The 25571-nt window shown below is 42.1% G+C and overlaps 1 protein-coding gene across 23 annotated transcripts in view; it reads right to left on the reverse strand.

Annotated features, from left to right (window-relative positions):
• TENM2 (teneurin transmembrane protein 2) overlaps positions 1-25571 on the reverse strand; it is a 1162025-nt gene that overhangs the window by 238519 nt on the left and 897935 nt on the right. For all 23 annotated transcript variants that reach the window (XM_070569063.1, XM_070569066.1, XM_070569065.1 and 20 more), the window contains one exon: positions 11572-11810. In XM_070569063.1, coding sequence (XP_070425164.1) covers positions 11572-11810 — 239 coding nt within the window. The remainder of the gene's footprint in view (positions 1-11571; positions 11811-25571) is intronic.

Below are 25571 nucleotides of genomic sequence, written 5' to 3' on the forward strand. Positions count from 1 at the left end.
CAGACAGGGCCAAGACCATGAGTTCTCAGGTAGCACTTTCACCCCAAGGGCTGCCCCTAAAGAACCAAGAGGGAGGGGAAGGGGCGTGGAAATAAGAGTTGGGATAAAGCCACGGATTGGCAGACCAGTGAATTTTTTAAGAGCTTAGAATTAAATTAACTGTAATATGTATATATTACTTTTAAAAAGTTAAACTTGATAGAGCAGGATAAATCTGGCCTTGCCCCAAGGATCCTTAAAGGTGGAATGTATAGAGGAGAGGAGAGGAGAAGAGGGGAAAGAAACAGTGACATCCACATTTGTGCAAATGCAAACCAACATTATGAAAGATTAAACCTTTAGAAGCAGGACCAGAAATTGGTTTCCTTAAAGTCAGACCAAATTTACCTGTCAAAACACTTCTTTAACACATGCATGTATTAACAAATGCTTCTCATCAGAACACTTGGGGCAGGGTCTGTGGGGGTAGGGGTGTGTGGGCAGCATTTACAAGTATCTCAAATAGGGGGGCTGACTTCCCTTTCCTTCTCTTTCACTGCACCATCCCCTGCCCCCACCACCATCAGCCAGGACTTGGGTAAGTAGCGAGTTGCTATCAGCCTGGGTATAGCCGTATCTTGTCCTAGACCAGGACCTGCCTAATTCGGAATTAGAAAACTTGCCTAAATGCTGGGCGTTCACAAATGCATTGAATTTGCCTGGGAGCTAAACTTGTACAGTAATCTCAGACCTTCCTTTATACTATGAAGATAGACAAAATAAAGAAGAGAAGGGATCTGGTGTAAAATAATTCTCTTCTCTCATGCCGATTTTTGATCAAGATTGAAAAGAAAACTTTCAAGAATGCCCTCACTTGATTCAAAAACAAAGATACTTGCTCCCTGGCTTCAAGGGTCATTCCAGAGGCAACACATCTGAAGACAAAGGTGGTTTCTAACCCCTAAATTTCAATTCTCTCCTGGGAGCCAACGCCCATATTCATTCTTTCCATCTCTTACATGACCTTCAGTAGCAAAGATCGTAGCAGAATTACATGGATATCAATTAGACACAACAGAAGACAAACCAACCATAGTGAGAAATTATTTTGTAGGAAGAGGTATTTTTAGAGGCCCCCCTCCTTCATACTCTGTATTTGAAATATAGATTGATGTTCAACATTAGACACATTACTCTCACCTATTAGGCAAGAGCCTGTTGCATCTACAAATTCCATTTCCTTTATCATGATAGCTTTCTGGTTTATTTGGATAAATGTTGAGCTGTCCACTGTTACTTCTCTAAGTAGTTCATGAGGGAATCAGAAGTCTAATGATGTTAAGATGAGGTGGTAAAATAGCACCTCCAAGCAATTCTCAAGGATTGCTTTTCATCTCCTTACCTTGGTTGGACTTACTGGTTCAAGAAATTGTGCAGAAGGTTATGTGTAACTTGGTATACTGGGTGTCATTTCCCCCCATGCTTGTGTCTTCTCATTTGTTCCCTGTTTTACCCTGCTCGATGAATGGCTTTTCATAGTTTGTGTTACTAGTTAACGTTTCTAATTACTCTATTCCCAGCTTCTTATGCCTTTTCTTGCTTCTTGTCTTAATTTCATCCCACTCTTCTTATTATTTTTCTTTCTTTGCTCTTCACTTTTCAGTGCTGTGGTCCCAAGAAATGTAAGCTAATCGCAGACCAGCTTCTTTTTTTAGAAGCTTGATGGTTTTTAAAGTCAATTCAGGAGGAGATAATGCTTTCATTTGAAAAAAACAGGCTGATAAAAATAGACACAAATCTCGATTTCTTAGTTAGACCACCCCACGTTTCTAGAGAAAAAAATAGGATTGCTGACCATTGATTCATACCAATGAGTGAATAAAAAGCTTCTTGGTATAAAAGCTTCTGTTCTCTGATGGGTTGAAGAAAAATGAAACTCAGATGCCTTCTATCACCATATATATGCCCGATTAACATCATTGCACGAGGTGTTTATACAAAACATAACTTACCCAGGCTGTCTAAGCTGTCCTATTAACTGTGCTATTTTATGGGGTTGCTTATTAGATCTTAGGTCTAGGAAAAAAGTTTCAAGTGAAAATGTCCTAGATTCCACGACTGGTTAGTAGATTCCAGCATACAATGCGATCAGCCAATCACTTGCTTAAATAAAATTTCTTGCCGAATAGAAAAACATAAAATTAACATAATAAATTTTAAATTAATTAATATATATTTAATAACACATTACATTAATGCACAAAGTTACGAGAATATTTTTTTTCATGGGAAAAAGAGTCTTTAACCCACAATGCTCTCAAGGTTCAGGAAGTCTACAAACCTTCTTGTTAAAAGAAAGTTTAAACACACGTACTCTAATTTAGCTGAAGCCCCAGAAGTCTATGTTTGTAAAATTTGGGGCCTAAAGTAGCCTTAAAACCAGTTTCTAAAATGCACCTAATTCAGGGCACCCTGAGCTTCATTGAACGATGTCATCTTGTTTATCACGGCCTGAAGAACAGAATGCATTTGACATGCTGCCACTTACCTTTCCCTGTGGAATATAAGCAAGCCTTATCTAAACTTCATTAATGTGCCTCTAAAATGCTCATGGTGTAATATAAGTAAGCAAACTGATAGAATTGCATCATGACCGCAAAGGCAAAAGCAAGGCAATATGCCTTTTCTTTTATAAAGATCAGAGTCCCGAGGGGAGTGCCCAACGTGTCTGCATGAATCTTCCCACAAATGACCTAACTCCTCTGAAAACCCATCCCAAGGGAAGGGCCTCCCCTAACAGCTGCGAAGAAAGTCATGATGAATAAAACGCAAAGATCGGAGGCAAAGCTGATCCTCCCTTTTCATCCATAGCTTTGGTTTTTAGGGAGATAAAAGCCTTTGAAAGACGATGCGTATTACGTATCTTATAAATTGCTTTCTCTTTCCAAGAAGGGAGGACAGTATTTTCTTCAGCAAAACTCTTTTCTTATCAACAGGTAGCTTAGTACTGTTATATTTTCTGAAACGTTCTGATATTTATGTATTTATTTAAGGCTAGAAGTAGATAATAGAAAAAATGAAATCAGTGGAACATGCATTATCCTCTTTTTTTTATGGTCATAGTAAATATGTTAATATAGTTTATGGACCATTTGCTCTCCTAATGCAGAGGATCTTATTATGAGATGTCAATTTAATAAATGATTTATTTGATGAGAAAAGGGCTCAGGCAAAAATTCTGGGTGTCTATTCCTAACCACCAAAATATGAGTTTTCTAGAAAGGAATTTCTAATGAAGGACACAAGAAGTCTGGTTTACGGTGACCTTAAGAGAAACACGAATGTTTTAGAAGTTTGCTTTTGGGTCAAGTTTTTGTCATACGAGGCTACACAGCTAAGCAGGGCATTACAGAGCACAAAAGATCCTGTACAGCTTGTGTACACAGGCCTAATTCACCATATAATAGTTCCTTTCTCCACTTGCTGCCTTGTCGCAATTGCTTCCATTTCTTAGCACATCCTCATTTCCAGAGAAGCAGCCAACAGACTTTGAGATTTATGCCATTATTTGCTTCTTCACCTTGAACTCCAACTGAATTCTGCTACACTTTTGTAATGTGAGTGCCAAATGGTGGCTGTATGCCAGACACACACGCTTCCCAGCTTAACTCAGCTAGCTCTCTCGATTTCAGGGAATCCCAGATTCCTGCTGGAGGGCTGAAACGTGGTGCTCACACAGCCCCCTTAACTGTTGCTTTGCCTAAATGCTTTCTAACTGGGAAATGCAATTTGGGAACAGAGGTAATTACAACATCAGGGAACCAGAAACTTCCCTTTACATGGGGGAACAAGTGAATCAGGGATTCTGGGTACTTGATGATGCCTTCCACAAATGGTCCAACTCAGTCCTAACCCTAATCAGCACTCGTTAATTCAACAGATTTTTACTGATTGCTTATGAAGTGCTAGGCGCTGTTGTGGGAATTCAATAACCCAAGAACCTGGTTTATGCTTCTCACTGGACCTGGCCTAGGAGTCCGGTAGCCAATACAAAATCACAATAACTCCATTTAGGTGTGGTATTGGGTACCACAATATTTCACTGATTTTGAGACTCAGAGTTTTTTCCCCATCTCTGGAATCAGAATGCACTTTAGAATTGATGTCTTCTTACAGTCGAGGCTGGCAAGGCAGCACACTGGTCTGCCAGTGTGACTGTGGACCCATCTATTCCCGTGGTTGTACATCAACCCAGGTGGTCTGTGTCTACTTCTTTCCAAAAAGACAAAATAAAATTATGAATGCTAAGAAATCATGTCATATTTTAATGGATAATCCTTTCTCCCTTTGGGGACATGTACAATAATGACACTTCTCATATAAGATGACATATCAGATTTGAAGAAAAGTTGTATGCATGTATCATTTCGATGGATATGTGAAGCATCTTTACAAGGTAGGAATTTTCCCCATTTTTTTGGATAAGGAAGCTTAGCTGCAGGGAGATTAAATAGCAAGCCCATAGTCACATGGCTTTTAAATATATACATCAGAATTTGAACCCGGGCCTCTCTGACACCAAAGCCCAAGTATGTGCTTTCCATTACATCAAGCTACTTCTTTTCCAATTACCTGCAATTGTGTTATAGGTAAAATGTAGAATAAAAATAACACTTATTTGGGCCAGCCCCGTGACCTAGTGGCTAAGTTCGGCATGCTCTGCTCCAGCAGCCCAGGGTGGGTTCTGGCTGCAGATCTACACCACTTGTCAGTGGCCATGCTGTGGCAGTGACCCACATACAAAATAGAGGAAGACTGGCACAGATGTTAGCTGAGGGCAAATCTTCCTCAAGTGAAAAGAGGAAGATTGGCAACAGATCTTAGCTCAAGGTGAATCTTCCTCAGCAACAATAAAAAAAATACTTATTTACAATATCTTTGAAGTTTTGCTCAGAATCCTAAATTGTGAAACAAGTACAAATAAATGAACAAATGAAAGACTTAGGAAATGGGGGAGTCCTGTGGAAGCAGAAGGATCTGTGGGCTTGGTGACCACCATAAGCGATCCAGTCAAATAAACAGCGTGTGGAGAGGGAGACAATAATGTCACGGTGTCCCATTACTGCATTTGGACTGAAGACTGCTAGACAGATAATTGTTACAGAGAAAGTCCAGGACAGAGGCCTGGATGGTGATTCAGGGATAGACAGGTGGTGAATGCTCCGTACTCATTCCCCAACACCTACTTCGTGGAGGTGCAAAGTCCTGGCCTGGTAGAAGACACCAGTACCCTGCTTGCTCGTCGTGGTCCTTGAGGGCCTTGGGGTGGCAGCATCTACTCATTCCTCGTTTTTGTATTAAGATGCCCTACAAAGTCAGGACCAAAAGTTGCTTCCTCACTCTCATCCACCGAGTTTGCCTCGGAGGGCGGGAGAGCCTTGCACTGGCAGCCTAGCTTGCCTTCTGACGGGTGACTTGGGGAGGAGAGCCCAGGCACCTCACCTCAGCAGAGGAACTCATCTTTTCTGATTGTCAAACATGAGATACAGATGTTGCCGCATGGCTGCTAGGTGATGGAGACCTAGCTAATGACTTAATTTACTTTCCGTAAATTGACAGACCCTCTGAAATCAGGCATACGATTATGAAATAGCAGTCCCACCGCCAAAGGTTCACCAGTGTGTAAGCCCTGACAGGACTTTATTATCCGGTTAAGAGCACATTAGCATATCTATTAGATAAAAAGTCTGCTACTAACATCAGAACAGATAACATAACTGGGTCCCCTGACTTACTTGTGGGCAGTTCTCTTTTCTTGAGTGACAAAATACGAGGTTTGATCATCTGGGGCCAGAGAGTTGGCTGGAAATGTTATTTGCCGGACTCTTCAGATTTAATCATTAGCATCTTGCCCTTTAGGTAATGGGAGGTAAATACATAATTTGGAGCTCATACAGAGGGTGTCGTTTAGCATCTCCCCTGATAGTCAAAGAGCACTGAGTTTGGCTGAGCCAGTCAACATTTTTCCTAGGCTATGTCCTCATGAAGTATGCCACGAAAGTGTACTGTTCTCATCATTTTCTGTCATTGTCTTTATGTTTTCCCCAAACCTGCTCTGTTCAGTGAGATGGGAATACACAGAATAGCAGTTGAAAATGCAGGATTCATCAGTATGAGTCTCAACATATCAATTTTCAAGTGTAGCAACTTTAAACACATTGTAGGCTTTTAGTTTCCATAGAAAATAATCTCTCATTGTTTTCAAAAGAAACTGAAAGCACCCCAAATTACCACACTTTTAACATCCTGACATGTTGATGGCCCGCGTTCTTCCCAGATCAAAGTGAGAGTGGCAGAAGACAGAGTGTTGAGCAGCTTACTTAAAACATAGTATTTCATATCTGGCAGGAATTACTGTAGTGAAAAAAGACAAGGTGACTTTCTAATATATATATGTATTTTAGTTTGGCAGAGATCTGAAGAGCTAAAAACTAATTTAGGATGACATAAATGTTCTTATCTTTCTCTCTGCTCCCCTTCCCTTCCCAACCACATGAAGAGTTTTTGACAGAAACTCAGCGGATGGGACGTATTGCTTTTAACTCAGGGGCCGCACTCTGAGTCCTGTGTCACGCTGAACCACTTTGGTGACTCTCGTCTTAGAATTTGTAGGATTATTTGGATTGAAACAACAAAGTCACACATCACAAGCATCTTTCTTCCCTGACATGGGATAGCCCAGCAAGAACTTTGGTCCTTTTTAAGGAAACTAGATCTGTCTCACGTTAACCTAGGACAAGAAAGCAAGGATGTCATTCAATGACCCAGCACTGTTACAACTTGTTGGAAAACCTCAACAAAGAAGGAATCTGGCACTGAATAATCTTTAAAAACAGACAATGGTTTTGCAGAGGAACCTGGGGTAACTGAAGATTGAGGACAAGTGAGGATGTGGCAAAATTGCTAGGCAATTCCATTCCATCCATGAGTTGGACTACTGTTTCAAGCAGTCTAGTGAATAGCTACACTTTAGGATGGGAATTTTTATCGTATAGAAAGTTTTTAATTAAAGAGAAAAGTGGCTTGCTTTTCCTGCTTTTTGGTTTGGGTTAGAAAGTCAGATGTAATTATTCATCATGAAATGGGATTGCAGTATCAGAAAGTGGCCACCACCTGCTCCATTTACAGTGGACATACAGTTGGACTCAGCCAGCTTGAAAGCAATTTTTTTTTTTTTTTTTTTTTTGGTAAAGGTGGAGATACTCTGAAAAGGTATTCTTAGCAAAAGAACAATAATGTGATCAAATAGGGATTGGCAAACTGTGGCAGGCAGGCCAAATCCAGTTCGCCACATATTTTTTCGTTTGTGTGTTTTTAACAGCACATGAGCTAAGGAATAGTTTTACATTTTAAATGACTGAAAAAAAATCAAAAGAATAGTATTTCATGAAACTTGAAAAGAACATCAAATTCACATTGTAGCGTCCATAATTAAAGTCTCTTGGAACACAGTCATGCCCATTTGTTTACATATGTCTACGGCTGCTTTCACATCACAAGGGCACAGCTGAGTAGTTGTGACAGATAGTGCGTGACCTGGAAAACCCAAAGTATTGACTCTCTGGCTCTTTACAGAAAAAGTTTGCTGACCTCTGTAACAGGAGATATTTGGGAAAGCAGAAATACAAGGACAGAGTAGGAGGCTGACAAGAAGATACGGTTTCTGTCCACTGCGTTAGAAGATGATTCAACGAGGAGAGGAACCAATTACTCTCTCTTGCTAATGAGGAAAGAATTAGATCAGGTGAATTGATACTACGTAATTTCAGGTTTCATGTCATATTTGGAAAATATGGCTAACTGTAATGTTCAGGAGAGAGTAGTCAGGGAAAGAGGTTAGACTAGACGTCAGGAGACCAAGGGCCTAGTCTCAGCCTTGCACCTAATTAGCCACATGACTTTAGACTCACTGGGCCTCAGCATCAAGCCCTGTCAAATGATTGTAATATACCAATTTCATCTTCTGCCAGAGTGTATGTTGGGGGCTGGAGATATAATTCAAATTTAGTAATAATATAAAAATGCTTTATGTGGAAAAGCTTACAGTTCTAGCCAAATAGAAGGTTCTAACCAGTTATTGTTATGTATACTATGAGGATAAAAACACAGTACAATTGGCATAAAACAGGTGAGAAACTCTATACTGGTTACACGATTCAGAAACTTAGGGATCTAGAGGGATTTCTGGTGTTGCAGGCAATGAAAGTGCTTGAACTGCCCAAGTATAAAAAGACAACTTCGTGAGAGGGAAACTCTCTTGCATTTTACAGCCAGATTCTCCTAAATCAGTATTCCCTGGGAACCATTTGGGCCAGGGGCTGAGTGATGCACGAAATGCTCCCCTCGTGGTTCATGCAGCTTTTCAGAATCTTTTATTCCAGGATGTTTCCTACACTGGGGGAATTTGGCATCGGAAGAATCTGATGGGACGATATATCATAAAAGATCTCTGACCCCAGCTGTGTGAGTAGGAACTTGGGGAACCTTTCCCGAGTTGGTAAAGGCTCATGTCTTCCAATTTGTATACGAGCTGACATTATTTTACTTTTACACCCACCCACATGCTGGATTTATGGAAGAAAGTGTCATGGCGCTGAGCTATTCCAAATTGTTCACTTCTGGAAATGAGTTTGAACATGCAAGGAAGATAATTTGACCTATTTGTCAAAGGGTTCCTGGTATGGCCTGAACCCAGTGCCTGTCCATAAGTGTCCTGGGGCTGATGCTTCCATTTCAGAACCTGTGATGTTCCAATGGAACAAGGAGTCATGTGTGAACCAGGATGGGCTCAGGTCTTAAAAGCCCGGGTCTCCTTAACAGGAGGCCTTCCATTTTTCTGTTGCCCTTCTGTCCTTCCCTGATGGCTTTTTTTCTAGATAGGTACAATCACTCTCTCCCGAAAGCACTTTTCTCCCTGTTTGCAATGCACTGTTTATGCCCCTGCAGCTCTGTAATTAATAATATACTGCTTTTCATCTTCAAAGTGATTTATATGCATTAATTAATCCTCACCACACTTTGGAGTTTCTGCACATAAATAACCATCAAGCTCCCATGTTTTACTTAGGAAACCAAGACACAGAAGGAAAACAACTTTGTCAAGGCTAAAGAGAAAGGGATCACTGGGGTCAAGATAAGTACTCAAGATCTTGACCCCTCATCCTGCTTGCAGACCTGTCATCACCTCTGGAGAGAAGCCCTATAGCTCCCCACTTGCTGCCATTATTGCGGGGTAAATTGGCCCGTTACATCACTCATTTAGAGTCATAAACTATTCTTCAATACTCCAGGGTCAATGCATAATCTTACCTAAAGCATACATAATAGGAAATGATGGATTATAATCTAATAAACCATCTTAAGATGCTCAGGTCCAGCTTCCAGTAGCCTCCAGACTGAGGATAAATATGTTTCCTAATCCATCATTTGCAAGTTACACACCCGATTAAAACATTAAACTCTCACTATACGGTTTCCCATTTATATGATCACCTTACAGAAAGCTATTATTTTTTAACTAGCAAGCTCAATAAATCAGGCAGTAGCCATCTATCTCTCCCCTGCAAGTGAAATAGGAGGTACACGGAGGACCGTATCGGAAAAGGCTGGCAGTGCCTCAATTCTGTATCTGGGCTCCCCATGGTGCCCACCAGCCCAGCAGAACATTAAGCCTGAGAAGTGAGCTCATGGGCCCTTTCTGAAGTTTCTGACACAAAGCCAAATCATGCAAAGACCCTGAAGCAATTCAATTTGCTTCCACCGAGTCCCTCCCTTCCTCGAACATCTACCTGGGGAAGCACACAAAACTACGTTTAATGACAGAGAAGATTCTACTCGAGTGATTGAGGTGCAACAGATGCCCTCCCCCTCCCTCAAGTCAGTCCATTACTCCATCCTTCATCAAGAGGTAAGTGAGAAACTGACATGACTTTGAATTAGGGGTGCGTGGGTCTCAGGCCTCAGTCCCCATGTAGAGCTGGGGTTAAGAGGACAAAGGTTTTTTGCAAAGCCCCAGATAAACATGGTGCCTTTCCCTGGAGTGTCAATTTTCTCACTTTCAGAGGGCATTCCATGAGAGATGCAACTGGTAAGGAATGTAAAAATTTCTTTTTCCTTATTAAGATGAGCATAGTGACATTACGGGAGAGAGCGGAAACTTCTCATCAGCTTTTAGCTTGTAAAAGTCTGCCTTGGGCAAGGTCCCAGGTGTCTGGAGTCACCCTCCCTTGCCATCAGGCAAGCTTGGATAGAATGGTCTGGGAAGTCCTGGGCCAGTTCCTTCTCTGGCAGGCACCATGCTGGCTGCCTGAGGATGAAGGAAGCGTGCAAGCCCCCATTTCTGAGGGAGAAAGCAGGGCTTTTGTTAGGAGAAGGGGCAAAGCCAGGATGATCAGGGTTGCCTTTTTTTTTCTCTTCAATGGGAGGGGTTTCAACATAAGTGTTGAGACCTGTTTTGGAGTCGGCATCTTTTTGCTGGTGTTTTATAGGTTTGCTTTGCAACACGGCACAGCCAAACTAGGGAGGCCTGTCATAGCTGCCCTGAAACCAAGCCAGAACCATCAAGTGTTACAAATAAACTTTAACAAACGTCACCGTGGCCTGTGCCTGGGCCAGGAGATCTGCCGTTGGCAAGTTCAGTTGACAGAGCAGCGGCACTGGGGCTCTTCGCTGGGGCCAGGAGCTGCGAGCAGGCTTTGTGTTCAGCCCAGGATGCTCATATGCATGTGGCATCTTGCCCCTGAGCTCTTGGCATCTGAGGATTTCCACAGTTACATGGCTACACCCCATGGATGCACATCAACATTCTTGGCATGGGAAGAAAGATACCCCAGCAGCTTCATCAATCTGCTACCCTAAGTCATATTCTGAGTTCCCAGAAGCACAGCTGGTGTGGGAGGTGAACCTGATTCTGATTCATAACACGTGGTAAGATTTGAGTTAAGGCTTAAGGAACAGAGGCAAAGGAGGGGATGTGGACAAGATCCACTGTGTCTGGGGGTCTTGATTCTGTACAAAGACCTTGTTGGGTGCTCTGGTCTCTCAATCCTGTTTCTGTTCCCCAGCTCTGAAAATAAGCTAGCTACTTTAGCTTTCCTTTGAATCAAAATGTGCCCAGGCATGCTGATCACTGTTCTTCTATTCAATTTCTGGCTGAAGTTAACCAGTGTTGCATGAATTTCAGTGCACAGACCTGGGTTAAAATCCAATGATGGAGGAGACTAGAAGGCTACTTTGGGAGTGAGGGATGGGTTTGCAGGAATGACAATTTTCAGCTTCTCTCCAAGAAAGAATACAGTAAGGATGCTTAATTTCACATCAGATAAATGTCATTTAGAATCATGAAGGAGAAACTCATCAGATTTAAGTGGATTTCAGGAGGGAAAAATCACTCCCATCCATCACTCATTTTTATGTCTTTCAGGAGCCAACAAGCAAATTGTACAGACAAAAGAGGGCTTCTACATTCAGAAGACCATGACCTCTCCCCCACCTTCTGACAGCCTGGGTCAGGAGCAGGCTGCCCCGACTTACCTATGAAATATGCCAATAGAATAGCCAAGAGGAGGGCCGCGGCAATGGCAGACAGGGCGGCGCATTTCCAGCTGCAGTATTTGGAGGGTTTCTTCAGCTTGAAGGCCTTCCTGGAGAAGGTATTCCGGGGGAGCAGGCGGGGCGGTGGTGTGTAAACGGTTCCTGAGGTCAAAGGGTATCCCGGAGAAGAGCTGCTGAACAGGGGTGTGCTTCCCGAGGAGGTCTTAAAGAGAAAGTGCCTGCCAGGAAAAGGGAAACAGTCAGGATCAACATGGGCGGCCAATGAGGAACGCACAGCTGCTTTAGATGGTTTTCTTTCATTCTGCTTGATATAGTCCTAGTTAACTGCCCTGCCTCGTCATGGACAAAGGGGCGAACAGTACATTTGATGAGGACATAAATTAATTGCATAAACTTGCATCATTTTATGCTTTCACATATACATCTAGATTTTATCTTCCATGATGATGCTGCACAGTATTCAAAGCAAATACGGAAACTGGGTTACTGTTTGTCAGTGGGAGATGGGGTCTGCTGCTGCTGCTGCCAGACAATATCATGTATTAGAACCGACTATTTAAAGGCACTTGAAATATACCACCACAGCTACTTACAAACTAAATATTATATCCCCATTTAATACATGAGAAATCAGGCTTGGCTAAGTCAAACAACTGTGCGAGGCTTTAAATCTTAGCTCTGTCTTCTGCTAAAGTCTGTGCTCTTAAGTGTTAGCCTAAACTGTCTCTCTTGAGCCTTGTTCCTGGGCTGTGCTCCCCTCTCCATCCTGCTTCCTGTTCTGAGACCACCTCTCTAGGTAATGTGATCATAGTTCTTTCTTTGGAAACGTCTTTGCTTGCCAATTGAACAAGGTGCCCTTGGTCACTGCAGCTATGATGTGACAACAGGGTAACGGAGTCTACTATTGACACCTAACACAACCTTTCCTCAGGGGTCAGGAGACTGTCACACCAAGGACACTTCAGGGACCATCAGTTCTATGACAATAGATTTTCTCTCTCTCTCTTTTTTTTTTAAAGATTTTATTTTTTTCCTTTTTCTCCCCAAAGCACCCCAGTACACAGTTGTATATTCTTTGCTGTGGGTCCCTCCAGCTGTGGCATGTGGGACGCTGCCCCAGTGTGGCCCGGTGAGCAGTGCCATGTCTGCGCCCAGGACTCGAACCAACGAAACACTGGGCGGCCTGCAGCAGAGCGTGCGAACCCAACCACTCGGCCACGGGGCCAGCCCCCCTCTCTCTCTTTTTTTGAGGAAGATTAGCCCTGGGCTAACATCTGCCACCAATCCTCCTCTTTTTTTTCCTTGCTGAGGAAGACTGGCCCTGAGCTAACATCCATGCCCATCTTCCTCTACTTTATATGTGGGACACCTGCCACAGCATGGCTTGACAAGCAGTGAATAGGTCCACACTTGGGATCCGAACCGGTGAACCTCGGGCCACCGAAGCAGAATGTGTGAACCTAACCTCTGTGCCACCAGGCCAGCCCAATTTTCTCTCTCATATGTGTGCTGTTTATAAGACTTCAAGTGTGACTTGCCATACTTTGTTTAGAATGATGTCTTGAGCCAGCCCTGGTGGTTTAGTGGTTAAGATTCTGCTCTCTCACCACCATGGCCTGGGTTTGTTTCCTGGTCGTGGAACCACACCACCCACCTGTCAGTTGTCATACTGTGACAGCGGCTCACATAGAGAACTAAAACTAACAACTAGGATACACAACCATGTACTGAAGCTTTAAAAAAAGAAAAAAAAGGAAAATGATGTCTTGTCCTCCAAGAAATATACAGTGGACTTCAAAGCATGGGTTAAGAAGAATCTGGAGTCTGAGCAGCTGGAGGCTGGCGACTGTGTCTTATTTTGTACCTTGTTCATCTTTATGTTCCCAGCACCTATCTCAAATTCAGCATGCAGGGGAGACTTGAATGACTGAGTGGAGTTCCTTCATTGTTCTGTGATTTTACTCAGCTTCAATTCGAAGATTCCAAAATATTACACAGGTGTTTCTTCTCTCTTCAAGTCTTCAGTAGGTGCAACTATATTTTGGGACCACATACTATGTGGCCGTTAGAATGTTAAATGTTTTACTTGCCACTAAAGCTCACAACAACTCTATGAAGTGGGTACTATTATTATCACAGTTTTGCACGTGACAAAGCTGAAGCTCAGAGTTAGCAAGTTGGGTTGCTGGGATCAGACTTCAGTCTGCCTGCCCCCAGAAGCTCTAACTGGACCTACTACACCGCGCTGCCCCTGCATGTGAGGTTAGTGGGCTTTCCCAGTGGGATTCCGAGGCAAGGTCACTGTCATTACAAATATTTGTGTCTTGGCTGCTTCCAGATAAAACCTTGAAAGCATTAATCCTTGACAAGGATCAAATGATCTTGATATGACTGATAATCATGTCAGAAAATGAGTATCTGATTAGTGAATTATTTAACCTAGCTAACATTAAAATCAACAACTGATATTTAAACTTTATTTGTAGGATAAATATGTTCAATGATCTGAATAAAGCCAGGAGGTTTGATTCCATAAATAAGGCTTTATATTGCTTGTCCAACAGCTTTCTTTTAATGCTCCAGACTAAAAGAGTCTTGGAAGAGTAGGCAGTAGGCAGAGTGTTTAGAGCAGCATTTTGAAGCAAGATACACCTGGTCGGAGTCCTGGCAGTGCCATTCCTGGACAAGTACACTCACGTAAGTTACCTAACGCTGCTCTTGAGGGCCTCCATGTCCTCATCTGTAAAATGGGTAATAATAGCACAGGTGCCTCGGATCACAGCACAGGCTGCGGTGAGGATCACGTAAGATCATGCAGAAAAGGCACTTAACCAAGGGTGTGTCTCACATAAGCGCTCTCAATACATTATGAGTAACTTTTATTATCAATTCTTCAGAGCAACAGAAGGAGCCTGAAACATGAGTTTTAATTTAAAGCTTGACAAATGTCGAACAAACACCTGAAGAGTTCTCCAAATCACTAAATAATAGTCCATGGCCTTATAATTAAGCTCGAACATATGCACACCAGAAAGCCAGGCTGATGGAAAAACTCTGGGATTTGATTTAGAACGACTTCAATTTTATTTCTTGAACACTTTTCTAGGAGTGGGTAGTGAAAGTAGAAAATCAAAGGAAAGACACTGTAAGTCATCGTTAATGAGTAATTTAATGAGTATTTAAAAATATATGAACACTCGTTCTCACTCCCACAGAGATCGCACCCATTCCCATGGCTTCAGCCATCACGGATACGACTGAGGAGCTCCATTCCAGCCCAGCTGCTTCCCTAAGGTCCAGACCCACATTCCAGTTGAGTATTGGGCATCTCTTCCTCTACATTTCATCTCTCTATCAAGCAAGTTACAATCCAGCACAGGCTCTTTTCCTACCCCTCCCCAAACACACTCCTCCTGAACTCCTGTTATTCCCAGTTGCCCGATAAACTACAGTCATTTTCACTTCCTCCCTTTCCCTCACCTCCTCCCACACAATGGGTTAAAGAATCCCATGAGTTTTATTTCTGAAAACCTCTCCTACCAACCCTCCTCTCCAGCCCCCCCACCACTTTTCTTCTCAAACCACACATGCCATCATGCCCTGGCTTAGAAATCCCTGCGGATGCTCCAGTGCCCCAAAGCAGAAACCTAAATCTCCATCTCTAAAAAGGGACCTGTCTCTTTACGACCACTACCCAACTTTTTAATCCTCATCTCCGATCTTGTGCTCCAGCTCCCACTAAAATCTACACCAAAAGATGCATCTTTCCTTCCCAGCCCTTTTGTGCTGCTGTGCCCTTGGACATGATGTGCAGTGCTCTCTGAAATAGCTTTTCCTGAGCTCCCCCACCCACCCCACCCCCACCCCAGCCAACTCCTACTCACCTTTCAACCGCCTACCTGAGAAACTATTCTAATGTGCCCTCACCCCCATCACTTCGTGTAGTCAAGAATTTATTTATACTCTTGGCATAATATAGATATTAACATACTAATAATTAATAATTATTAATTATTAATAATTAATGTACCTACTGCAGATCAAATTGTGAAGTCCTTGACACTTGATACTGGTAGATACCACTCTTGGTATCTCTAGAGCCTAAACATCAGTGTTGAACATCAGTCATAGCTGTGGATAGAATTAGTAAATTAGAAACAAGAATGTTTTAGCAACCTGAGAGAAATCACAAGATGAAGATGTAGTTTGAATTGGCTTCAACGTTATTTTTTAATGCACTCATTTATAAGAATAGAAGGATATAGTTATTATTTCTTGTGTATGGAATTGCTGCATGAGATCCTAAAATTGTCCTCTTGACAATCCAATCTCTTTTCCACAGTTCCTTCTAAAAAGGAAGTCAGATTATGTCATATGTCATATGTCACGTGGGGTGACATAGGACCAAATAAACAAACAACCTCCCCCCAAACAAACAAATAAATAAACAAAGGCTCTCAATAACACAGAATAAATTCAGAAGTCCTTCCTGAGTGGTCTACAATGCTTTCCATGCTCTGCCCTCGGCCACCTCTCCAACTGCATCTTCTACCACTTTATCCTCCCATCAGTTACATTGTCCTTTTGCTGTTCCTCATCACATCACATCCTACACATTCCTGTGTCAGGGCCTTTGCACCTGCTATTCCCTCTGCCTGCAAATATCTGCATAGCTTGTTTTGTGACATCATTTATCACTCTGCTCCAGCATCACTTCCTCAGAAAGGTCTTCCCTGGCACCCTGGCTTTTTTTCTCTGCCATTCTCCATCCTGTTATAATGCTTTATTTTTCTTCATTATGTATAAATTTATGTATTATGTATTGTGTATTGTCATCAATAGAATTGAATGTCTATGAAGTTTAAAATAATCAGCCCCCAAATAATCAGTATTTTGTCTGATTTGTTCAATGCTATATCCTAAAATCTAGACTAGAGCCTGGCACACAGTGGACGCTCAACAAATCTTTGTTAAATGAATGACCTACAACCTTTCCAAGGCCAAAATAATGAATGCTAAAAGGACAATACTGTGAACACTTTTAATTTTTAAATTGAAATTTCTTCTGCCACGTTGACTTCTGCTTTCCAGAGTTACAAGTTTGCATATGTACACACAGGCAAGTGTCTATATTTCGACGTACAAGGCCAAATCCCTCCACGGAAAAAAAACAACCCATATAGCTTTTATCACTGCATTAACTTTTGCAGCATCGATCTCTCAGACCACTCATTGATATTGTGGCGTCTGATGATCATTGCTAAATGAAACTCACTTAGTTATCACGTCCCTCCTTTCTAGTTTCTGGTACTTAAAATTATTAAACCAAGGTACCAAAGATACGTAGACTCCTGTTTCTCACACAATACAGTTACACCCTGGTGCTACAAATCTTTAGAAGATTAAATTCAGCCTACAAACACAAAAAGAAGGATTCTAAAGAAGTGATCTTCAGACTGTGTCCCATAAAACTGCTTTAGGATCACTTGAGTGTTCTGCTAGAAAAGTCCAAATTCCTGAGCTCCATCCAAACCCAGGCCTCGGGTTTGGGAGTGGAGCTGTTAACAAGCTCCCTAGGTGATTCTAATGTATGTTACAGTTTAAGAAACTCTACCCTAACCATTTTTGCAACTTCAAATGTGTCTATCTTAAAGAGACCATGCTAGATGGTCAGTAGATATATTTTTTAAAATGTAAGGTTCGAATACTGATGTCTTTAGGGGTGAGGCGTCATGAAATCTACACTTACTTTCAAATGATTCAGCAAAAAGATCTCTCTCTCTGCAGATAGATAAGGCAAATGTGGCGAAATGATAGCAATTGTTGAAACTAGGTGGTTATTCTTATGTCATACTATTCTTCCAGCTTTTCTGTATGTCTGAAAATTTTCATAATAACAAAATGAAAAAACACAAGCTCTGATTCACCCAAAGATTGCAGTCACATGTGGCAGGAAAAAAGATAAAGAAAATGAAGCGAGACCACAAAGCAATGGTCTGGCCAGCTGGTCACTGGGAGGACCAAGAAGGCTTAGGGGACTTCTCCTGACTTTTCCCTGAACTGGCTATCAAGACAGCTTTTCCCCCTCGGGGGCCTGCTCAGTATGCGCCGCCGAATCATTTATGATGCCCCAACTGAACTTCTTCCCAGCGGTTGGCCGTGGAAGTAGCTCAGCGCAAGACTCCAGGCGTCAGCAAAAATGTGGAGTTTCCAAACGCACTTGACATTTTTCAAGCACAACTCAATTGCTCTCAGAATTGGCCACTTGTGCCTCGGAAAGGAAAGGCAAATGAGGGGCCCCAAGTGCTGTCCTTGGAGTTTGCTAACACTCTGAGGGATAGAGAAAGCCAGTCCTTGATGTCTTACAAAAACATCAAAGAAGAGCTTGAACACTTCTTTCCCTTCCCAGCCGTGTGGGTTATGGGAGCTTCGGTGCCCACACCCAGCATCCCGCCTGGCACAGGTCAGGGGCTCAGCATGGCTGTCGAATTGAGTGTCAGGGTAAGAGAGGAGGGGATCCTCTATGTCCTCATCTCTGTACCCGAGGCCCCAGTGACTTCTTAAGAATACAGTGATCACCACTTCACCCTAAACTATTAATCTTTTTGGTAAATGTCACCACTTTTTCCTCATGTGGAAACAAAACGGTTTAATAAAAAATGAGAGAGAGAAAGAGAGAGAGCATACCTAACAGCCATTCTCCCATGCGCTTTACATGACAGCAAAGACATTCATTTGAGGCAGAATCTTGGCAAACCGGGCTTTTGCTTCAAATTGGCTTAGAAAATTAAGGGCATACATTTTCTGTGATTAAACAACCATGGCAGATTTTAAAAAGAAGTCGAACAAACAAGAAACTCATGCATAGCATCCATGCAAGAAGGACCCCATCCATTCAAAAGGCTGTGAATTTCATTTTATTCTTATGATACAGAAGGAGCTTGACGAATCTCGAGTAGACGCTTTGAGAAGCAGTGGCTGGCTGAACTACTGGAGCCCCCTTCCAAGGAAAGAGGAAAAGATTTCTCTTCCTTTTTTTCTGAGTCAATCACAAGGAAATTCACTCATTAACCTCAAAACCTACCAAAGAAAGAAAGAAACAAATACATAAAAATCCCTTAACACCAAGTACCATTTTCAGTTTGCAACCAGTGGGATCCTAAGAGGCGGTCTCCCTATTTTCTGTTGGGTTGGCTTTCTGCCCAGGGGGAAATCCCAGCGGGGCTTCAAAACAGAAATGTACTATACAAATAATTGTACTGCCTCCACTCCAAAGGTCAAAGTTTTGTTTTTTTCCTCTCTCTTCCTCTCACTTAATCTGTCTCCCACTATCTCATCACAGGGTACCATTCAGCTAACAGGACAACTAATGACTAATAGTACAGGCGTGTTCTCTTCTGCTCACGAAGTCAGCCGCAGCAAACGTTCTCTTGAAACCGAGAGGGAGCCTTGAATGGTCTCAACATAGCGCCGTGTGCAAAAAAGCAGTGCTGGTTATCAGGGAAACCAGGTGTTCACTGTTGTTCTACTGAGAAAATTGACCTCCCCAGTAAATAAACTCACAGGCATTCAGGGTAGTGGATGAAAATATTGATACACAGCCCATTAATCCCTAAAAGATTTTTAATATCATACATGCAGTTGCTGAAATTTGATAAAAAGCCAGAGAAAGGAGAGAGGCAGAAATCCACCAGGAGTAGTGGCGTGGCGATCAGTGAGGGAGAGCAGGTGGGCACTAGAAAACGCGAGATTTCATCACATCTTACTGGTCCTGGCCATGTCCTTTGAAGCATCAGCTTTATTGTCTCTAAAGGAGTAAGTTTAATAAAGAGGCAGCCCATAAAGGGTAGTGTAGCATGTAAAGTTACTGTAATTAGGTTTTCAGGAGTTATAATAAAACATGTAGCTGGAGAGAGGTTAAATCACCACCACACTTTCTGGCATCATTATTACACTCTCCAACACGGAAAGGAATGGTGGTGGGGGGGGGAACTCGATGAGTGGGTTCCTGAGAGACTGAGAGACATGGGGCATGGAGAGAAAGAGAGGCGAGAAAAACAGAAAGAGAAGCATACAGCATGAGATGGAGAAAGCCTGAGCGAGAACAAGAAAGATGACATTGGACACTGTACTGCTCAGCCACTTCTTGAATAGCAAGTGAAGTAATCTCTCAAGTGTTCTGCCTTTATTTCCCTGTTTGCAAATGGAAAATGTATACATCATAAAAAAAAATCAAGTACATAAATTTAAAAGAGTAGAAAGCAAAAGTCTCCTATACTCTTGAGAGGTAGACTGGTAAACATTTGAAGCTTAGAGTCAGACTTTTTCCCTACATCTAAACATTCCTTTATTATTATTACCATTATTAATTTAATTATTTTTGAGACCAACAGGATCATACCAAGGAGGCACTATGAAGCAGATTCTGGACTTGGATGACCAAGGTTTGGATGCTGGCACCTATACTTATCACTGTGTGACGGTGGGCAGGTTACTCAACCTCTCTAGGTCCCAGTGGCCTCAACTATAAAGTGAGAGAATGCTAGTACCTACTTTATGGTCTTGTTGGGGGGATAGGGTGAGTTTCTTCACGTGAAATGTGTAACACTGAGCTTGATGTCCAGTGAATGGTCAATAAATGTCAACTAATTGCTTGAAGGCAGGAATCATGTATATCTCGCTCTTTACTGGATCTCCACGCCCTAGCCCAGTGCCCAGCTCATTTAAAATATTTGTTGAATGAGTCGTTCTAATTAGCACAGTGACTAGAGCTTTGCAGGTACCCTCACCCCTCAAAAATAATTAGGAAAGAAAGGGATTGAGGATATTACTAATGTACTTGTTCTCTTCTTCCAGTTGGGAATTTATGCTTGGGTTGAGAAGCGAACTGTTGCTTTTAAAATAAAACTTTAAAAATGTTGTTTAAAATTGCTACTTTCCAAGTTTGAAAAAGAAGGCAATAACCCAATTAGGATAATTAAAAGCGCATTTCATATCATGATTCCCTAAGCTTAGACTCAAACCAATTTTGATAAAATGAAAAGTAGGCTTTCAAGGTTTCTGATCCCTGAACCTTTTAGATCATAGGGGACCGTCACTGCATTTGCATATGCCATGAACAACAGGAAAATCCTCTATTTTGCCCTCTTCAAAATTTGCAGTCATACCAAAAATACTCACAGCTGGAATAATTAGCAACTCAATTTATTGCCTTCCGTTTTCTAAATAGAAGCTTCGACTTGATATTTAAATAATGTCACACTGTGATATAACATAGCATTTTTCATGGTAAAACTCCTCCCCACCCCCCATGAAATGATATACTGCTTCATGTGACAGGCAAGGTCTCTGGAGGTCACTAAAGAAACCTGGTGTTTTGTGAGCAAATCCATTTCAGAGTCTTTGGGATGAGATGAGGAGTCTTTTTTTCCCCCTGGAGTTGTTAACTTGTTGACTTTTTTCAAGTTAATTGGTAAGAGTCTTGATATAGCAGAGGAAGAAAACAAAGATTTCTGACTTTGACTTCAAACTTGACCTTGAATTCACCATCCACTATAATATGGGAGTATAGACTTTTCAAATAGACTTGCATTTGTGCTCACTGGCAGCCAGAGGTAGATGAAGAAAGAATACACACCATCAGATACAATCAAGGAGCAGAATGATTTCTCCCATTGCGTTTATTGCCTGTACCATTCAGAGAGTCGAAGAATTTTTGAGCTGAAAGGAACCTTAGGGTATATCCCTTTATCATATTCTGCTTCATGCTATTACATTTGTCCTGTGTGTCTGCCTTGTCTCTCCAGTCAAATTACAAGCTTCTCAAAGGCAGGACCTATATCTTTTGTTTCCTAGTATTTTTCTCTGTTCATAGTAGGTGCTCAAATGTCTGCTGAAGGGACACAGACAATATGGCAGGGTGGAAAATGTACACGCTTTGGAGTGAGGCACATCGGGACTCAAATCTCAACTCCACCGGAAGAGCACGATTTTGGGAAAGCCAATTAATCTCCTTATGCCTCTTCTTAAAAATGGGTAAATAATATCTATGTTACAGAACTGTTGAAAAGGCTGAAAGGCGGAAAGGCTGAACCCAATTTGTAAGCACAGAAGCTGGCCCACAGAAGGTGTTTAACACATATATCTACTGTTTTCCCCCTCGTCCTTGGAAAGAATACAATATCTAAAATACGAACTCACGAGTCACCCAATATTTATTGAGCACGTGGATACAATGGTGAATAAGTCCTTATCCTCATGAGGAATTTCGAATTGGCGAGATAGACTGAATAAACTAAACTCAAGTCCAGGTAAACTAACAAATATATGAAATAATTAGAAATTGTGAGAAGTGCTATGAAGGAAACAAGGAACTTAGAGAGAATGTGGGACTACCTTAGTGTGGTCACTCCTCTCTGAGGACATGCTCAAAAAGGGGAGGGCTGATGATAAGAAGCAGCTAATCATGTAAGGAGTGGTGAAAATAGCATCCCAGGCAGAGGAAACAGCATGTACGAAGTCCCCAAGATGGGAAAGCTCTAATTTTTGAGGATGTGAGAGAACACTGTGGCTGGAGCACAGTGACCCAGGGGGTGAGTGGTAGGAAGAAGAGGTGTGCATGATGGAAGACTACATTGTGAATGGTTTTGAAGGCATGGAATGTGGATTTTAGTCCAGATACAAAGGGCTTTAAACTGTGTCTTCTCTTTGAACAAAGAAAGCAGATTTAGGAGCATTCAATCTAAAAGACGACTATAGTAGAATAGACTCACGGAGAATTTAGTCCAGTCCTCTGTGATGAAAAGGCTTGGCTGTTTTCTTCGCCCTCTGCCTTGAGGGTTTTGGTTTCTGTCTAGAATGTTCTAGCCACCCCTCAATATTGCACCTATTACTCTATCTATATTTGCATATCATTAAACATCTCAAGTTTAGCATGACCAGAACACAACTGGATTTTCACTCCAAAATATCCTTCTCCTTCAGGTTTCACCCATATTAGTTAAAGAAGTCATCACTATTTGTTGCGCAGGTGCTGCCCTCAGGAAGCAGACTCTGAGGAAGAAAAACCTGCATGCAGGAACTATGTTAGGAAGTGCTTTGTGAACGCCACCCGTGAGGGAGTGAAGGACGCAGGCTGAGCAGGAAGAGAAACTGAAATGTGACGCTGTTGCAGAGGGCCCTTGATTAGGCTCATGGGGAGCTCTGGAGCTGGGATGGCTCTGCAGAGTTGCTCCAATTTGAGCTGAGAGGGTTGCGCCTTAATATCCTCATGAACTAGTCATTGGATGTGGGCTGTCCCCAGCTGAAGTCCAGTCTCAGAGAGGGACATGGCTGAGATCTGTTGGCTGCCAACACTCTCAGCAAATAAGAGGGAATGTGTGCTCCAGTCCTGGAGGGTGGCATCTGGCTGCGTGCCATGCCACTTACCTCACTAGGTTTCACTATGGTCCCTGTCCTTCCCTCAAATCTGATCAATCATCAATTTTCTCTCTGCCTCCAACACATATCTGTCCTCTTATCACCTTTTACACCTTGTGCTGGCCTACTGCATTGGCAGCCTCTAAACAGGCCTCTCTGTTTCCACTTTGGACCTTTATAGCCATTTTCTACACAGGAGCTAGTTATTGTCTATAAACACAAACCAAATCATATTACTCTCCTGCTTAAAATCTTCCAGTTCCTTTATACTTAGAAGTAATCCAGCTCCTCATCGTGGCCTACAAGGCACCTTGTTATGGTCTCTCTCATCTCTTCCTTGCCTCCACTCACTCTGCTCTCGAGGCTTCCACCATACTTCTTGCTGTTCCTCAAGGAGGCCAACCTTCTCCCCGTCTCAGGGTATTCACATTGTTTCCCTCAGTCTGGAAAGTTCTTAACTCAGATCTTTGCATGGTTCCTCCTTCTCAGGCCTTTCAAGTTCTCCCCTTAAAGCTCACTTCCTCAGAAAGTCTTCCTTGATCAGCCCTTCCCACCCCACTATTTCATTACCCTATCTTGCCCAAGGTTGCAGCTCGGGGACTGCCCACCTCCAACGACTGGTTGTTGGGGAAGGTGGGGTGATGGTGGTGGTACAAAGACCCCCCCACCCCGATCCTTTCAACACTAATCCCTTTGAGTAGCGATCTCATTCATTTCCTTTCTCATTATCTGCTTCCCCAATGGCGCATACTTTCCTCGAGGGCCCAGATCTAGTCTTCCGCATCATTGTATCCCCAGACCCTGGAAGAGTGCCTGGCACATATTTGGTGCTCGATCAGTTTTTAGCAAATGAATGAAAAGCATGAACTAATCTAGATCTTGAAAAGTTTGTTTCAACTGCCTGTAGGAAGTGATGAATCTAAAAATTTCTTCCTCTGCTCTCAGATGCAACACTTCTATTTATTTGTCCTGTAGCGTCCTCCTCCAGGGTTGCCCTGTCACTCTGCTTTCCAAGATTTTGGTAAACAAGACCATGTTCTTACTATGCCTATACAAGGTTATTTTAAATACTTCGAGAAACCTTCATCTTTCTATTCAGAGGAGGCTTTTAGCATGCTTTGTGAGAGCCTTCCCATTTTCTTGTTCTTTTAAGTTGGAATTCTCCTCAACTCTCCTGTCATTCTTGAGGTACATTAGCCATAATGACATTGATTATTTACGCTGAGACCTCATAATAGTTTTGGAAATAGTGGCATAATGCATTTTTGATTAATCTCTAAGATTCTACTCAGTAATGCTGTCTGTTTTGCAGCCCCCCCACCCCCCCTTTCCACAGCAAACTGGCGGATACACACTCGGGCATCGTTTACACTAATCTCGGGGCCGCTTCATGGTTTGTAACCAAGAGCTCAGAGATAATCTTCCTGTAAGTCTAGAAGTTTTGGCAAATGTGATAGCTCCTTATCTGTCACTTCCCTGCCCACCTACAGAGGGGTTTATCTTCACAGCTTTGGTATCTCTGCAAACTTGAAGATTTCATGGTGCACTTTCTCTTCCAAATTACTTTTAAAAGAATGGTTTTCGTCTCTGAAAAATCTTAGGTTTACCCTCCTTCACCCAAAGAAGAATCCATTTATCTTTCTCCTTTTTTCCCCCACCTCGGCAACAAAAGAGTCCTGCCTGATACACTTTCTTTATTTACTTATCTTTAGTGCTTCAGTGACTTCAGGAAAGCCCGCAGAGTTGCATTTACCATGAGGATGAACCGGGATGATGTTAACCATCTTCCAGATGTTGACATATTACACACTCGGATCCATTTACCAGTATTAGTCAAATCACATGTCCTGGTATTTTGTGTAGTGCCTTCAAAGTTTACCATTCAAAGCATGCTTCAGGAACAGACATTTTTTTCCCTAGCATTTTCCTTGGAAAAGGCTAGAACAAGAGTAGGATTTTCCAGCCTAACTATCTTGTCTCTCTGTTGAGTAGACTTTTCATACTGAGGGGTACACACTGATCCTCTAGCTATTCTCTTTTAATTAATTAGTTAATTAGTTAATTAATTAAAATTTTTTCTGTTGAAGTGAAATTCACATAAGATAAAATTAACCCTTTTAAAGTGTACAATTCGGTGGCATTTAGTGCATTCACAATGTTGCACAACCGCCACCTCTATTTTGTTCCAAAACATTTTAATCACCCTAAAAGAAAACCCTGTACCCATTAAGCAGTGACTCCCGTTCCTCTGTTGTCCTACTCCCAGTTCCTGGTAACCACTAATCTGATTTCCGTCTCTATGGATTTCCCTATTCCGGGTATTTCATATATACAGAGTCATATAACATGGGACCTTTTATGGTTGGCTTCTTTCACTTCACATATTTTCCAGTTTATCTCTGTCACAGCATTTATTATTACTTCATTCTTGTTTATGGCTGAATACTATCCCATTGTATATTTTTGTACCACATTTTGTTTATCCATTCATCTCCTGATGGCCATGTGGATGTTTCCAGCCTTTGGCTACTCTGGGTTTTTGTGTACAAGTATTTGAGGCC

The sequence above is a fragment of the Equus przewalskii genome, chromosome 13, assembly GCF_037783145.1.
Source record: "Equus przewalskii isolate Varuska chromosome 13, EquPr2, whole genome shotgun sequence".
Classification (NCBI taxonomy): domain Eukaryota; kingdom Metazoa; phylum Chordata; class Mammalia; order Perissodactyla; family Equidae; genus Equus; species Equus przewalskii.